General features: G+C 43.3%; 4 protein-coding genes across 6 annotated transcripts in view; 3 read left to right on the top strand and 1 right to left on the bottom strand.

Moving 5' to 3' along the window:
• Window positions 1–1,168: 1,168 nt before the first annotated feature.
• Window positions 1,169–2,996, top strand: LOC133003706 (dynein axonemal assembly factor 1-like). Its single transcript, XM_061073495.1, has 2 exons — window positions 1,169–2,066; window positions 2,149–2,996. The coding sequence occupies exons 1-2, from the start codon at window positions 1,187–1,189 to the stop codon at window positions 2,994–2,996; spliced, it is 1,728 nt and encodes a 575-aa protein (XP_060929478.1). The 5' UTR covers window positions 1,169–1,186.
• A 695-nt stretch (window positions 2,997–3,691) lies between these two features.
• Window positions 3,692–5,519, top strand: LOC133004026 (dynein axonemal assembly factor 1-like). Its single transcript, XM_061073891.1, has 2 exons — window positions 3,692–4,586; window positions 4,669–5,519. The coding sequence occupies exons 1-2, from the start codon at window positions 3,707–3,709 to the stop codon at window positions 5,517–5,519; spliced, it is 1,731 nt and encodes a 576-aa protein (XP_060929874.1). The 5' UTR covers window positions 3,692–3,706.
• A 1,378-nt stretch (window positions 5,520–6,897) lies between these two features.
• Window positions 6,898–11,893, bottom strand: mffa (mitochondrial fission factor a). Of its 3 annotated transcripts, none has more exons than XM_061073368.1 (8): window positions 11,674–11,893; window positions 10,908–11,118; window positions 9,951–10,120; window positions 9,780–9,871; window positions 8,703–8,867; window positions 7,816–7,872; window positions 7,544–7,628; window positions 6,898–7,462 (listed from the first exon to the last, which is right to left on the bottom strand). In XM_061073368.1, the coding sequence occupies exons 2-8, from the start codon at window positions 11,110–11,112 to the stop codon at window positions 7,331–7,333; spliced, it is 906 nt and encodes a 301-aa protein (XP_060929351.1). In that variant the 5' UTR covers window positions 11,113–11,118; window positions 11,674–11,893; the 3' UTR covers window positions 6,898–7,330. The 3 variants fall into 3 exon arrangements, with proteins under 3 accessions (XP_060929351.1, XP_060929352.1, XP_060929353.1); XM_061073369.1 differs by having other exon boundaries at window positions 9,954–10,120; XM_061073370.1 differs by lacking the exons at window positions 7,816–7,872; window positions 8,703–8,867 and having other exon boundaries at window positions 9,954–10,120.
• A 1,947-nt stretch (window positions 11,894–13,840) lies between these two features.
• Window positions 13,841–14,811, top strand: part of LOC133003486 (multiple epidermal growth factor-like domains protein 6) — a 58,488-nt gene continuing 57,517 nt past the window's right edge. The window contains exons 1-2 of the mRNA XM_061073235.1: window positions 13,841–13,926; window positions 14,015–14,106. Coding sequence (XP_060929218.1) covers window positions 14,024–14,106 — 83 coding nt within the window. The 5' untranslated portion in view covers window positions 13,841–13,926; window positions 14,015–14,023. The remainder of the gene's footprint in view (window positions 13,927–14,014; window positions 14,107–14,811) is intronic.

The raw sequence follows: 14,811 nt of genomic DNA, 5'->3' as shown, positions 1-14,811 counted from the left end.
GCTTCAGTACAAGCTTCTCTACTTCCAGACCGATGCAGTGCTCCTCCTCCTCAATCTGTGGAGGTTCTGGCTCCTCTTGGTCCAGACTGGGGTTCCTCTCAAGGTTCCAGAGCTGCTGGTCAGATGGAAACTCTTCCTCATTAAGACAAGGTTGCTCTGGGAGCTCTAGAGGAGACAATAGACAGATGTAGGTAAATGATAGACCAATGATAGTTATGAGTTCTGCAATTTGGTGCAGATCCAAGCAAAAATCCAGATCGAGTGAATTTAAATGTGGTTTCAGAAGGAGACAGACCGATGCAGTGCTTCTCCTGCTGCTCTTTAATCTGTGGAGGTTCTGGCTCCTCTTGGTCTGGACTGGGGTTCCTCTCCAGCAGGTCAGCAGGAAACTCTTCCTTGATACAGACATGTTGCTGTGGGAGCTCTGGAGGAGACAATGGACAGAAGTCATGAAAAAAGAGCCCATGTGTTTAGACTAGCAGGGATTATAAGCGTGGTGTCTAACTCAGGTGATACAGACCTATTCTCTGCAGCTCTATTACAGGTTTCAAAGTTACATCCAGCAGTCTGCACTGACGAGCGATCTCATCCTCGTACTTTGCGACAGTCGCTTCAAAATATCCAAATATGTCTTCAGCAGCAGTGTGTAACCTCTCGTTGATAAACTGTCTTAAACTCTGGATTGTTGACATTTCCATTCGAACCCTTTAGCCAACTAACTTCTCCGAGAACGCAGCGGAGACCGAATACGGAAGATGGCGACTTGCTTTACTTCTGCTGACAAATGTTATAAACCTCGAGTCTTCGAAGCATGTGTCGAGTAATCCAGGATGATTTTTGTAAAGCGCGTATCGAGGCTTGTGTTGATGACGTATGTGATGACGTTCGAAGCCTCCCGAGCCGGCCAAACCACGTGACTGATTCAGAAAGTGGTCCGCGGGTTTGGTGTGCGATTCAAAATCAAAGGGGCCGCGAAATGGGGTTGATCAAAGGCAGCGGCCTTTAATCAGCGTGACATCAAAGGCAGCAGCCTCTAAACAGTAACAAAGGCAACAAAGGCAACTGCCACAAACAGTGTTGCAACTTTCTTTACATATCAGTGGCGGTTTCTGTTGACAACGGAAGTGCCTCTACAAGCTTCTGCTGCAACGATTTGAGCTTGCTCTTACTGAAAGAGGCAAATCAAATGGACGGGGGAAATCCTGAACCAACTTTTACTAATAAAGGAGCTGACACCATGAATGAGGATGGAGGTCAAGAGAACAAAGAAAGTGAACCTAAACATTCGTGGCCGCGGATGACGAAGATGTTCCTGAAGGATCACTGCAAGCAGAACAAACTTTACTCTACGCCTCGCCTCAATGACACACTGTATCTGCATTTCAAAGGCTTCTCGGCCATCGAGAACCTGGAGGAGTACACAGGACTCAAGTGTCTCTGGCTGGAGAGCAACGGCCTCCAGCGCATCAAGAACCTGGACGCCCAGACTGATCTGCGCTGCCTGTTTCTCCAGCAGAACCTCTTATCGAAGCTGGAGAACCTTGAGAACCTGAAGAAACTCTGCACCTTGAACGTCTCAAACAACTACATCAAGAAAATAGAGAACATCTCCGGCCTCCAAGGCCTCACCACTCTGCAGATCGCCCACAACAAGCTGGAGACTGTGTTGGACGTGGAGCACCTGAGTCAGTGTTTGGCGATCAGTGTTTTGGATCTGTCTCACAACCTGTTGAATGACCCAGAGATCCTCCACGTGCTCGAGGCCATGCCCGAGCTTCGAGTGTTGAATCTGATGGGGAACGAGGTGGTCAGGAAAATCCCAAACTACAGGAAGATTATGATCATCCGCCTCAAGCAGCTCACCTTCCTTGATGATCGGCCAGTGTTTCCTAAGGACAGGGCTTGTACACAGGCATGGGTGGCGGGAGGGCTGGATGGGGAGCGCAAAGAGAGGGAGCTATGGGAAACAAGAGAGAGGAGGAAGATTCAGGACAGCTTGGATGGCATAGCGATGATTCGGGAGAAAGCTCAGGAGAGGCAGCGGCTGCGAAAGCTGCAGGAGAAAGGTGAACAATCATCTCAGATTTTTCAGATATTGTGTGAATGTGGATTAAGATGATTAAAAGTGTCTGTCTTGTTTCATTTCAGGGGCGACTGAGGTTTCCACTTCTTCTTCTGAGGTAAACAACCCCAAGATTAGTACTTCTCAAATGGAGATCAGGGCCAAAGTGCAGAGCAGCCTGGATGCACATGAGGCGTTCTTGCAAGGTCAGGCAACACACACACAAAAACCAGAAAGTGAGCAAGTAGAGGCAGATCAGACAAGTGAAGGGTTGGAAAGGGAGCAACTAGAGAAAGGTGATCAGAACAAATCAAACATGAATCAGCCGCTGAGAGAGGAGAAAGAAGAGCAAGAGCAAGACGGTGCTGCAGAGATTGTGCTGGAGACAGAGAAAGCAGATGATCACAAACAGCAACAAAATCAGTCACATGCAATCCAGCAGACAAACATGAGAGAGAACGGAGAGAAGGAGCAGCCTCCTCTGGTCAGGGCAGCTCCTCCTGAAGCAGAGGAGGTAGCACCAGCACATGGTCCAGGTCCGCTGGTTACAGAGCTTCAGGATGAAGACCAGCTAGAAACCACCGTCCTCCCACTGCATCGCTCACTACACGTCGACGACCTGCCCGATCTGGAGGACGTGGACGATGCAGACTTCACTGCAACGTTCTCCTCACAGCAGCTGTTCAAACCCATGATAGAGGTCATATCAGGAAGCAGCGATGAGGAGGAGCCGAGCGGAAACCAGAGCGAGAGCATCACCACCATAAGTCCGGACGCAAGTCCAACTTTCCCTGAAGTCTCTGAAGTATCTTCGTCACTGTGGTATCCGGGGGATGAAGATGCCCCCGAGCCACTGATATTGGAGTTGGTGGCGAAGTCAGAGACAAACCAAGACTTCTTCTGTCGACGCTGCCGGATTGAGGAGGTCGACTGATACTTTAAAGTTTGAAATGAAACAATGCCACTGTAAAACTGTGTGACAAGAGAATAAAATGTTCTTAATCTGGTGAGTGTTCTTGTGTTTTACTTCTGATTGGCAAATTATAGCTTTATACCCTCACAGTAAAGCAACATGAATGTTAATAACTAGATTGTGAACTGACACATATAAAATAGCTAACATTAATTCCTGTCAGTTGTCAGTGCATCTAAAAAAACAAATATTGTTATCAAATCTTTATAATAAAGACATTTAATTAACCATAACCTTATTATGAATAACTGCATTAAAAGGCTCATATCAGCCAATATTATCGTCAGATCGATATATCGGTCAGACTCGACAAGAAAACGTGTCAACGACACGTTTCTGCAAACACGCTGACAGCGGGTCCCTAATGTCAGCGCACCTGACACCATGTCGGCTGCATGGTCGGCTCATAGATATATATGGGTCGGCTGACTGAAAGCGGAGTGCAACGGCGAAAAGTGTCCGATGGGCAACGAGGAACAACATCCGGCCTGTCAGACGCATCGGTCCTAGCGTCACCATGGAAACAAACACAAACTTAAGCTACGCGAGCGGATGATCGGTGGAGTTTATCTTATAGACAACTTACAAACTGACATTAATACAAAGTAGGGATCACTTCAGTTTTTTTGCTGAATTAAAAAACAATGACGGGAGATAAAGATGCAGCTCAAATGGAGGGAGGAATTCCTGAACCAACTTTTGCTAATAAAGGAGCTGATGCCATGATGGAGGATGGAGGTCAAGAGAACAAGGAAAATGAACCTAAACATTCCTGGCCGCAAATGACTAAGAAGTTCCTGAAGGATCACTGCAAGCAGAACAAACTTTACTCTACGCCTCACCTCAATGACACACTGTATCTGCATTTCAAAGGCTTCTCGGCCATCGAGAACCTGGAGGAGTACACAGGACTCAAGTGTCTCTGGCTGGAGAGCAACGGCCTCCGGCACATCAAGAACCTGGACGCCCAGACTGATCTGCGCTGCCTGTTTCTCCAGCAGAACCTCTTATCGAAGCTGGAGAACCTTGAGAACCTGAAGAAACTCTGCACCTTGAACGTCTCCAACAACTACATCCAGAAAATAGAGAACATCTCCGGCCTCCAAGGCCTCACCACACTGCAGATCGCCCACAACAAGCTGGAGACCGTTTTGGACGTGGAGCACCTGAGTCAGTGTTTGGGGATCAGTGTTTTGGATCTGTCTCACAACCTGTTGAATGACCCAGAGATCCTCCACGTGCTCGAGGCCATGCCCGTGCTTCGAGTGTTGAATCTGATGGGGAACGAGGTGGTCAGGAAAATCCCAAACTACAGGAAGATGGTGATTGTGCGCCTCAAGCAGCTCACCTTCCTTGATGATCGGCCAGTTTTTCCTAAGGACAGGGCATGTGCAGTGGCATGGTTGGCGGGAGGGCTGGATGGGGAGCGCAAAGAGAGGGAGCTATGGGAAACTCGAGAGAGGAGGAAGATTCAGGACAGCTTGGATGGCATAGCAATGCTTCGGGAGAAAGCTCAGGAGAGGCAGCGTCTGCGAAAGCTGCAGGAGAAAGGTGAACAATCATCTCAAATTGTCCAGATATTGTGTGAATGTGGATTAAGATGATTAAAAGTGTCTGTCTTGTTTCATTTCAGGGGAGACTGAGGTTTCCAATTCTCCTTCTGAGGAAAACAACCCCAAGATTTGGACTTCATCTCAAGTGAAGATCGAGGCCTTTGTGCAGAGCAGCCTGGATGCACATGAGGCGTTCTTGCAGGGTCAGGCAACACACACACAAAAACCAGAAAGTGAGCAAGTAGAGGCAGATCAGGCAAGTGAAGGGTTGGAAAGGGAGCAACTAGAGAAAGGTGATCAGAACAAATCAAACATGAATCAGCCGCTGAGAGAGGAGAAAGAAGAGCAAGAGCAAGACGGTGCTGCAGAGATTGTGCTGGAGACAGAGAAAGCAGATGATCACAAACAGCAACTAAATCAGTCACATGCAATCCAGCAGACAAACATGAGAGAGAACGGAGAGAAGGAGCAGCCTCCTCTTGTCAGGGCAGCTCCTCCTGAAGCAGAGGAGGTAGCACCAGCACATGGTCCAGGTCCGCTGGTTACAGAGCTTCAGGATGAAGAGGAGCTTGAAACCATCCTCCTCCCACTGCATCGCTCACTACACTTGGACGACCTGCCCGATCTGGAGGACGTGGACGATGCAGACTTCACTGCAACGTTCTCCTCACAGCAGCTGTTCAAACCCATGATAGAGGTCATATCAGGAAGCAGTGATGAGGATGAGCCGAGCGGAAACCAGAGCGAGAGCATCACCAACATAAGTCCAGACGCAAGTCCAACTTTCACTGAAATCTCTGAAGATTCTTCCTCACTGTGGTATCCGGGGGATGAAGATACGACCGAGCCACTGATATTTGAGCCGGTGGGGAAGTCGGAGACAATCCAAGATTTCTTTCCACCACGCTGCCTGATTGAGGAGCTCGACTGATACTTTAAAGTTTGAAATGAAACAATCTCACAGTAAAACTGTGTGACAAGAGAATAAAATGTACTTAATCTGGTCAGTGGTCTTGTGTTTTACTTTCGAGGGGCAAATTATAGCTTAGTAAGGCAACACAAACGTTAATAAATAACTAGATTGTGAACGAACATATATATACACAATAGCTTAAATAACTTCCTGTCAGGAGTCAGTGCATCTAAAGAAAAGCGATTTATCAAATATTTGTAATTTAACCATAAACTTATTAACAACTGCATACAAATTAAACCAAATATTTAGAAGGTAAGATATTTTAAGTAAAAGCAAATAAAACTAGTGTGAACGCTTGAGGCATACATAAGTGGTGCTAGTGGGTTTACTGTCACAGAAGGTAAAGTGTATTGAGTAGTAGTCGAACATTTTATTGCAAGCTACCTTCACAAATCTAGAAATTATTGAATTAGACCCTTTGATTAAACATTTCACCTTGGTTTTCGCTCGCTCTTAATGCAGGAGTGGAGTTGTTTGAATCCTTTGATGCTGCTCAGCATCAAAGGATTCATGGTCTATGTATGTCCGCGAACATTGTGTTTTAATGGCGTGTAATCAAACTTTGACGCCATGCCACGGTCACACCGTGTGGCGAAGAATCGTTCTTTCAGTTAGTTTGTATCTCCATCTTGTTGTGATGACACTCATCTCAATTTGAAGTTGATCTGATGTAAGCCCTGGTACAAGTACCTCAAAGTAAAAATGTGGAATATGGCCAAAATGGCCACTAAATGCAAAAAAGCAGGCTTCCTGTTGCACCTATACTTTCAAATTGCACCTATATACTTTTTTGTTTGTCTGGTCATGATTCACATGTGTATTGATTTTAGTGAAGATCGGTCAATGTGAACATGTTCCCTTACATGTTGGTAAGAATCCTTTATAATATATAATAATAATAATAATCCTTACTATTTCAATAGGGCCTCACTGTCTGTCAGTGCTGGGGCCCAAAAATATTTCATTAAATTAAATTAATCCGGCGCAGTCCGCTTCTGCGCAGAAAAGAAATCGTGCATGTTTCTGAATGTGTAGAATTTAGCGCACATCCAAATAAAAAGCCGGAGCAAGTGAATATAAATGTGGTGGCTGAAGTATGCCCAAGTGCCTTTCTGGTTCAAAAGAGGTTTTCAAAAAGCAGATGTCAATAAGCCTGTGAAAGGCTCATATCAGCCGATATTACCGTCCAATCGATGCATTGATCAGACTCAACAAAAAAAACATTAAGGAGGAGGTTACACTTTAGATAACAACCTGCGAATCGGAGAGACACAAAGTTGCAAAATCATAATTATGTACATCACATGCTTCAATAAAAGTACAGGACGGCACATCATGTATATGGCTTTATTTAAGGTTCAAGTCACATACGACTCTCACTCGCATTAAATATATTCAACACTTAACACCCCCACTTCTTTATTTTGGTAAACTACGCCGTAGCTCTGGATCACTCCTCTCCAAGCTCTGAGTGACATGAACAACTATTTACAACAAGTCATGCTTAGCATTGAGAAGTAAGATCTCTAATACAAAACAAAGCACATGAAAACAGAAAAGACAAGAACAAGCCAAGAGTAAAAAAATAAAACTGTACATGTATTAAATAAACAAAAATCAAAAAGATCAGCCCTGTGCCCAACAAGGCCTTGAATCAAGGTCTTCAACGCACAGGGCCGGAGTGCAGCGGGCAGCTAAAGTTTGACACATAGAATAAGGATATGTACGTTCTCTTGTCCAGGTGATTGCAGAAACACACAACGGCTCTAACGCCGCAGCCACACCCAAGTGTTGACGAGCCAGAAGGCCACGGAGACCGAGTACACGATCATCTCTCGCCTCGCTCGCTCCTTGTTCTCCTCCTCCAGATGTTGGAGTCTCCGGTTTAACTTGATGAGCTAAGGAACAAAAACAATCATTCACATGGGTTTGGTGTTTAGCTCCTACACACAGAGATAAGGAATTTCGAATGAACTTACCTGACGTCGAAGCGTTGTTGCATCAACCACAGTCATATCATCAGGCCCGGCATCCAGTGATGCTTCGTAAGATGACAGTGCAAGCCTTGGGGAAAGAATGAACATGTTTCAACCATTCGCAGCAGAGTGTATTTCTTAAAAAGCACATTTACACATGCAACACACTTTGTATAGGCTGCTTTTCTACTAGGGTTTGATCTGATATCTTGAAATGAGAGTGTGAGATGAGGCAGATGAGAGGGGAACAGATTGAAGATGCCAGGTGAGGTTACCTGGTTTCATGCAGGGGGTTGGAGCCTGAAGCTGCCCCCCCTCGCAGAGATGGTTTGCTGAAAAGGTCGGGAAAGACAGGATTGGGAGAGGGAAAAATAAGAGAGGTAGAGAAGCACACATGGTACAGTGCTGCACACACAAAGACACGACCTGCCTCGTCTTTTGCGTACATGCAAACGTTGTGTTATCCTGGAAATCAACAGACTAATTTTTGTTTTGTAATCCTTTTCAAGGTTACAAAAAAATTCTAAAAGCACTTTCCAGTTTTCTTTCTGCTTTCACCTTCTCCAGTCCTCAGGAGGGCAAACAGTCAAAAGTTCATTGAGCTGCAAAACTCAGAGGAATGTGCATGTGAGCATTTTGAGGTTCTCTTTGCTTGGAAATTAACTCCCATGTTCTGCAGTCTGTCTTAGTTTATTTTCCACTGTTTTATTTATTTTGGCTTATCCTGACCCATGAGCACTTTAAAAGCTTCAAGCAAAGGTTGGCTGCGCCATTTCGCGTTAAATGGACCAGTTTTTTGTTTGGTATTTCTGATGACGAATCTAAATTTAAGAGTTCGAAAGATCCAGGCAAAACTGAAACAAGCTGGTGATGAGGAAACATCTACAGATTACTCTAAAATAGACACTGTATCAATATTGTTACGGCGAGTTAGAAAATTGTGGAAAGTGATCATATTATGCCTGAGGTTTTTACACAAACACTCCCAAACTTGTAAAAGGATTAAGTGCCAAGCTACATAACAGAAACACGACGTGAAACCCTCTAAACATCGGGAGCTCAAGAGTCTGTATTATAAAAGTCTGCACTGTACTCTAATATCTGGTAAGACCATTCCACCCCCCCTTTAAAGGAAAATATGACCGGGTTATTGGGGGGTCACCTGCGAGGGTTCTCATCCAAGACCTCCAGGACCTGCTGGTAGGCCCGACGTGTGGTGGACTGGAGGAAAGATAATACGCCGCTAGCGCTGTACAGGTTGTGCTCGTCCTCGGTCACGGTGAGAGGGAGACAAGTGTGGATAGTGGCTGGGGGGGGCAGGGTCGCACTGCTCAGTGACCACCATTAAGGGCAGCCAATCAGAGGAAACAGGGAAGAAAAAGAAGAATAATAGAGGAAAGAGGGGAGGGAAGAAGGGGGGGAAAGAGAAATAAGGAAAAGAAACTTTCCTAAGAAACTGTTTACTGACTTGTAAACATCTCAACTGAGGGAAATGAACTCAAATCAATGTTGCAACATCAGCAAGAGATCAAACCTGCCCACAACTGACAGAGCTTTACTAACATAAAATACAATGCGGACACACAACAGAAATGGAAGAGGGGACACGAGCTAAAGGCAGCGACAAACAAATTTGAAATCTGCAGCAAAAAATTTCAAGTTTGAAGGAAAGCAGAATTATCTAATTCTTAATTAGGACAAAAACCAAGACCCACTCTAATATCTTTAAAATATCAACCTAAACAACAAAGCTAGGACTACGAGTAGGACAAAATTAAATTAAACAAAAAGTATTCTTGGTTGGATTGACAACTGAACAGCTTCTGTCTTGAAAATGCTTCTTTTCATGTTCTCCAGTTTTTCAAAGACGGAAGTGTGGTCTTATGTGTTTATACATTAAATAGCTAAATTGACCCTTTTTGCCCGAAAATTTAAGTTATTTACAACAATTACAAATGGGAATACTAGGAAATGAAAAGTGAGGAGACTACTTTTAAATTGTGAGTTAATGGAATAGTGTCATTGACGAAAAAAGCTGCATTGACACTCAAAGCTGAAAAATAGCTGAAAAACAAAGCAGCTTACAACACTAGTGACAACAAACAAACAGCTGTGTGACACAGACAAAAGGGACAGAGCACAAAACCAAAAGAAAGAAGCAGCGTGCTGGCGCATGCATGAAGGAGATAAGAGGGAGCTAGCGCAGGTGTAATGGTGCCATGTCCACGCCAATACTCACGCTGAATCATTTTTCATCGTCTGACTGATCTGACGGACGGGTGTGTTCTCACTGGCCGAGCGTTCCCGTCGCACTCGTCCTTGTGGCCGCAGCTAGATGCAAAATTGACAACTGGTTTATTCAGGCTATGTTTCTTTGTAATAGAGAGATTATATTTGATTTATCACCTACCACCTCCTCATTGTCCGGAGCTCCCCGCTGCTCCTCTTCCATGAAGTCCAGGGGTCGCTCATTGAGGGTGAGGACTCTGGGTGGGGTCTTCAGGGAAAGGGCTTCAAGTGGTGTAGACTGGATAAGGTCGAGATCTCTAGGTCTGGAGTACTGGGAATCACCACTGTCTCCTGGTGGAAGTAGAAGTAAAAGAGTAAAGTGGAGTTGACAGAATGTTTCAAATATGTTTATTGGGAAACCAATCACATAACAGAGAAATTAACAGTTGACAGTTATGTTTCCTATGTTTTTTACAGAAGGTGAAAAAGTAATCCCTGACAAAAAAGACTAATGACAAAAAAGAATAGCAAGTAAACAAGCAATGCCCTGCATCAACAAAACAGATGAAACAAAAAGGACAGGACAAAAAAGAAAAGAAAAAAGACAAAAGTGTGTACCACCCCCCACCCCCCCTAAGGAGTGCATCCAACTAGGGACCCAATCAGATTCTCTTTCGAGATGAGAGACCAAAGGTTGCCAGATTTTATCAAAGTCCCTCAACTTGTCTTTCAGAATAAATCGAATTCTCTCCAAATGTAAGGTCTCTGTCAAATCAGTCAACCAATGCTTAAATGAAGGGACCTCTCTCTTCTTCCAGTTAAGTAGGATCCGTTTTTTTGCTGTTATAAGGCCATATGTCAGAAGGTGCTTTTGTGCGAGTTGACAGAATGATACAGCGGATTGGAAAGCAGCCTTTAGACCGTCTTTGTGTAATGTCAAGTCTTAAGTATGATTCATAATACTTATGCGTGTCATGTGCCTCTAGGAGCGGGATGGACAAAGTCCTGAGCCACTGGGTTATCTGCCAGTGGCTGGGACTAAGCCAAATAACAGCTGGATCAAAGCCAGCGGACCGTCACCAATGAGTTGTTTGCAATAAAGGACTTTGAACCACACATCATTTGATAGCAAACCGACCTGAAATCACGATTCTCTCTGGGACTTGCATTAAGACGCTGCGGGGGACCTCTTGGGATCCAAAGTTGGGGTCGTCGTTGGACATCTTGAGCATCTCAGGGATGCGCATCCTCTGGCTGATCCCCTCGGTGTAGTCCAGCTCGTACTGGATACGGTTCATCTCCGCCATCTCTGACGTGGGGGAAGGGAATGCTGCTCCGTTCATTTCGATCTGAGGAATTATCACAGCAACTCAGAGTTTAACTTTTGTCGGGGAAATGATCACAATAGGTGTTCTAATAGTTTCATTCTGATGCTCTGTGCTGCATATCTGCTGACCCATTTTAGTACAATGCTGTGAGAATCTCCTGACACACAAAAACAAGGATCTAGTCAGGATATGGTTATTACTGATGTAGCTGATGAGCTTCAGTGAGGAGGGAGACAAGGAGAACACATCATGTGACACCAATGTAGTGTCTTGTGATAGATGAAAGCAAAAGGAGGCTACAGGAACCGGTTCATCTTCAGCCTGGGTGAGAGCAGACCTGAGCCTGGTGCTCGTACCAGAGGACATTTATATCGACTGATGTTAAGGTTAATTTAGACTGTGACGCCACATTAACCAATGTCGTTATTGTTATACGTATTCATAAACTACTGTTGACCATCTCCGTGGTTTAAACGACTGTCGGGTTATCTGACAAAACCCCAAATCTCTGGTTGCTTTTGGTTTCGCATCACATTAGCGCCATTTCAAGCTAACGCGTTAGCTTCGGTTTCTTACCTTGTTGCTGAGGACAGCGACCTCTCCGAGGGACAGTGTGTGTATCGGTCCCTTGAGAGACCGACGATCAGTGTGAAGACTCCGTTAGGGGGGGGGGGGGTTAAGTGTGAGTGTGGCAGGTGAGGAATCTGTCGAGCATCACTTCGTGTTGATGACAGAGAGGAGGCTCCTCTCTTCCTTCTTCTTCTTCTTCCTCTGCCCGGACTCCAAACAGGAAGCAGCAAAGCTTGGGAGGAAGTGACGTCACTGGCACCAAGCGCTGAAATTAAAAGCAGAAATGTCATCTATTTATCTATCGTTGGTGTAATTAATTAATTATATTGCCAGGGCCGGCCCTGGGGGAATGAATGGGAGTCAAGGTCTCTCGCACATTTAGAGCGAGAGTGGAGAAGGAGAGATTTTCAATTACTGTGTGCGTAAACTGCTCTCAATCTGAAGCTTTCTTTTTTCCAGTGTGTTTAGCCAGGAATGATTCCTATGATGTCTTAGGTGTTAGGTGCGATTCAAGCATCAGCACTTTTTTCTTCACTTTATTTCTGTACATCTCCTCTGTATGTCACTACTCTACTATATGTGACTTACAATGCTTTAGATGTGCTTCAAATGTTATACCTAATTTATCTGTATACAAGGTACTAATAATAATACTATGTGGATGTTTCTTCATGTTTATGGTTTTTCATTTGTTTAGTGTATATCATATATGTGTTTCACTTTTATTTTATGTATTTGACAAGAATTCTTACATTATATATGTATAATAACGTGTTCTATTTGTTTTACAACAAAAAGTTGAAATAAGCTAATACTGAATTTGAAAAAGAGACATTGCTTGATGGATGGATGGATAGATGGATGGTTGGATGGATGGTTGGATGGATAGATAGATAGATAGATAGATGGATAGATAGATAGATAGATAGATAGATAGATAGATAGATAGATAGATAGATAGATAGATAGATAGATAGATAGATAGATAGATAGATAGATAGATAGATAGATAGATAGATAGATAGATAGATAGATAGATAGATAGATAGATAGATAGATAGATAGATAGATAGATAGATAGATAGATAGATAGATAGATAGATAGATTACATTACATTACATTACATTACATTTCTTTTAGCTGACGCTTTTATCCAAAGCGACTTACAATAAGTGCATTCAACCCCGAGGGTACAAACCAAGAACAACAAGAATCAAGACAGTACAATTTCTTCGAAATAAAGCAAAACTACAAAGTGCTATAAGTAAGTGCCATTTTAGTGCTACCAAAGTGTTAGTTTCAAAAGTGGTTCGTTTTTTTTTTATTTTTATTTATTTATTTTTTTTATTCAAGGTACAGTCGGAAGAGGTGTGTTTTTAGTTTTCGGCGGAAGATGTGTAAACTTTCAGATGTACGGATGTCGAGTGGGAGCTCATTCCACCATTTAGGAGCTAGATAGATAGATAGATAGATAGATAGATAGATAGATAGATAGATAGATAGATAGATAGATAGATAGATAGATAGATAGATAGATAGATAGATAGATAGATAGATAGATAGATAGATAGATAGATAGATAGATAGATAGATAGATAGATAGATAGATAGATAGATAGATAGATAGATAGATAGATAGATAGATAGATAGATAGATAGATAGATAGATAGATAGATAGATAGATAGATAGATAGATAGATAGATAGATAGATAGATAGATAGATAGATAGATAGATAGATAGATAGATAGATAGATAGATAGATAGATAGATAGATAGATAGATACAAAGATAGATATAAAGCTATAAAGATAGACATGCTTTAATAATCATTGACAATAAAATATATGCAACAAAATCATAGTTCTGCCGTTACTTCGGTTATACAAATTGCAAATGTATTTCGGTTTCCTTTCGTTTTTTTAAATTCTTCAATACCACATATTTACAGGAAAACCATTTTAAAACAGGCTCCTACTATTTTACATGTTATCACACGTCATGTTTATTCAGGAGATAGCCTTGCTATCTGTGTTAATCTGTGAGCGAGCACAGGTTGCTGCGGCCGGGGGTTTGAGGAGCTGGCCCCCGCAGTGATAGTGGGTGGTGCGTCTCAGACGGAGCCATTCAAAGGCTGCGAGTGACATGAGACAAGTCTGCTCCCACCGGTGCTCAGGGAAATCACGCCCGGATCTCTGGAAACATCCAAACACAACCGTGGAGTCTGAACTTCGTCCTGTCGCAGGAGGAACTTAAACGTCAGGATGCTGCACTTCATCTGATGCTGGACTCAGAGGCTGCACCGACTGTGACCGAGCACTTCTCTTCTCCCCGCGTCTCTAACAGGCTGAAATCATGCTCCCACATACCGTCATCCTGTGCGTGATATCACTCAGCACCGTGCACGTCGCATCATCTCTGCAGCTGCAACCGGACATGTAAGTAATGTGTCTTAATTTGGTTTCCACCGCTTTTATTTGCACTTTAAAATATTGTATTGAGGTGGTGAATGAGAATGTTTTAGTTTCTTACTTTTGCATTCTTTGAAATAAGACAAAAACAACCTGTCATAGTCTGCACTCAAAATAACAAATATTCACATAAAGCTCAAGTTGAACTATTGATTCAACTTTTTTGTTGCTTTAAGCTACTTTACATTTTATTCTGTCCAACGCCCACTAGGAGTCGCTTTTTCAGGCCCCCCATTAGGTTGAATGTGTATTTTACAGCACTGATATAACAAGCTTCTGCCTAATAGCTTCCAATGGAATGTAATTTTTTTTTATGAATATTCTATTACTCTAGCAGAGGTTTCCACATATAAATAGAGCGTGTTGGACAGGATGGAAGAAGTCGTTTTCATCAGCGGAGGAGCTGAATACTTCCTCTAATTAACTTCAGGCTGCTGTGTATTGAATCCAGATGGTTTTGTGGAGGAGGACACACTTCTGGACAGTTTACCTGCACTCACAACACAGATGGACACAGACTACTTATAACTGACTCATGTACCTGCATGACAAACCTCTTGGCTCTTTAATGAACATGCACATGAACATGCAAACAGTTCTGGAGAACACAGACTTAATTTCCCACAGGATTTATTTGGTTGTTTATTGGGTGCTGTGGGCAGCGTCCAAAAA

The sequence above is a fragment of the Limanda limanda genome, chromosome 6 (assembly GCF_963576545.1).
Source record: "Limanda limanda chromosome 6, fLimLim1.1, whole genome shotgun sequence".
NCBI lineage: Eukaryota > Metazoa > Chordata > Actinopteri > Pleuronectiformes > Pleuronectidae > Limanda > Limanda limanda.
This window is presented reverse-complemented; position numbering and strand designations above follow the sequence as displayed.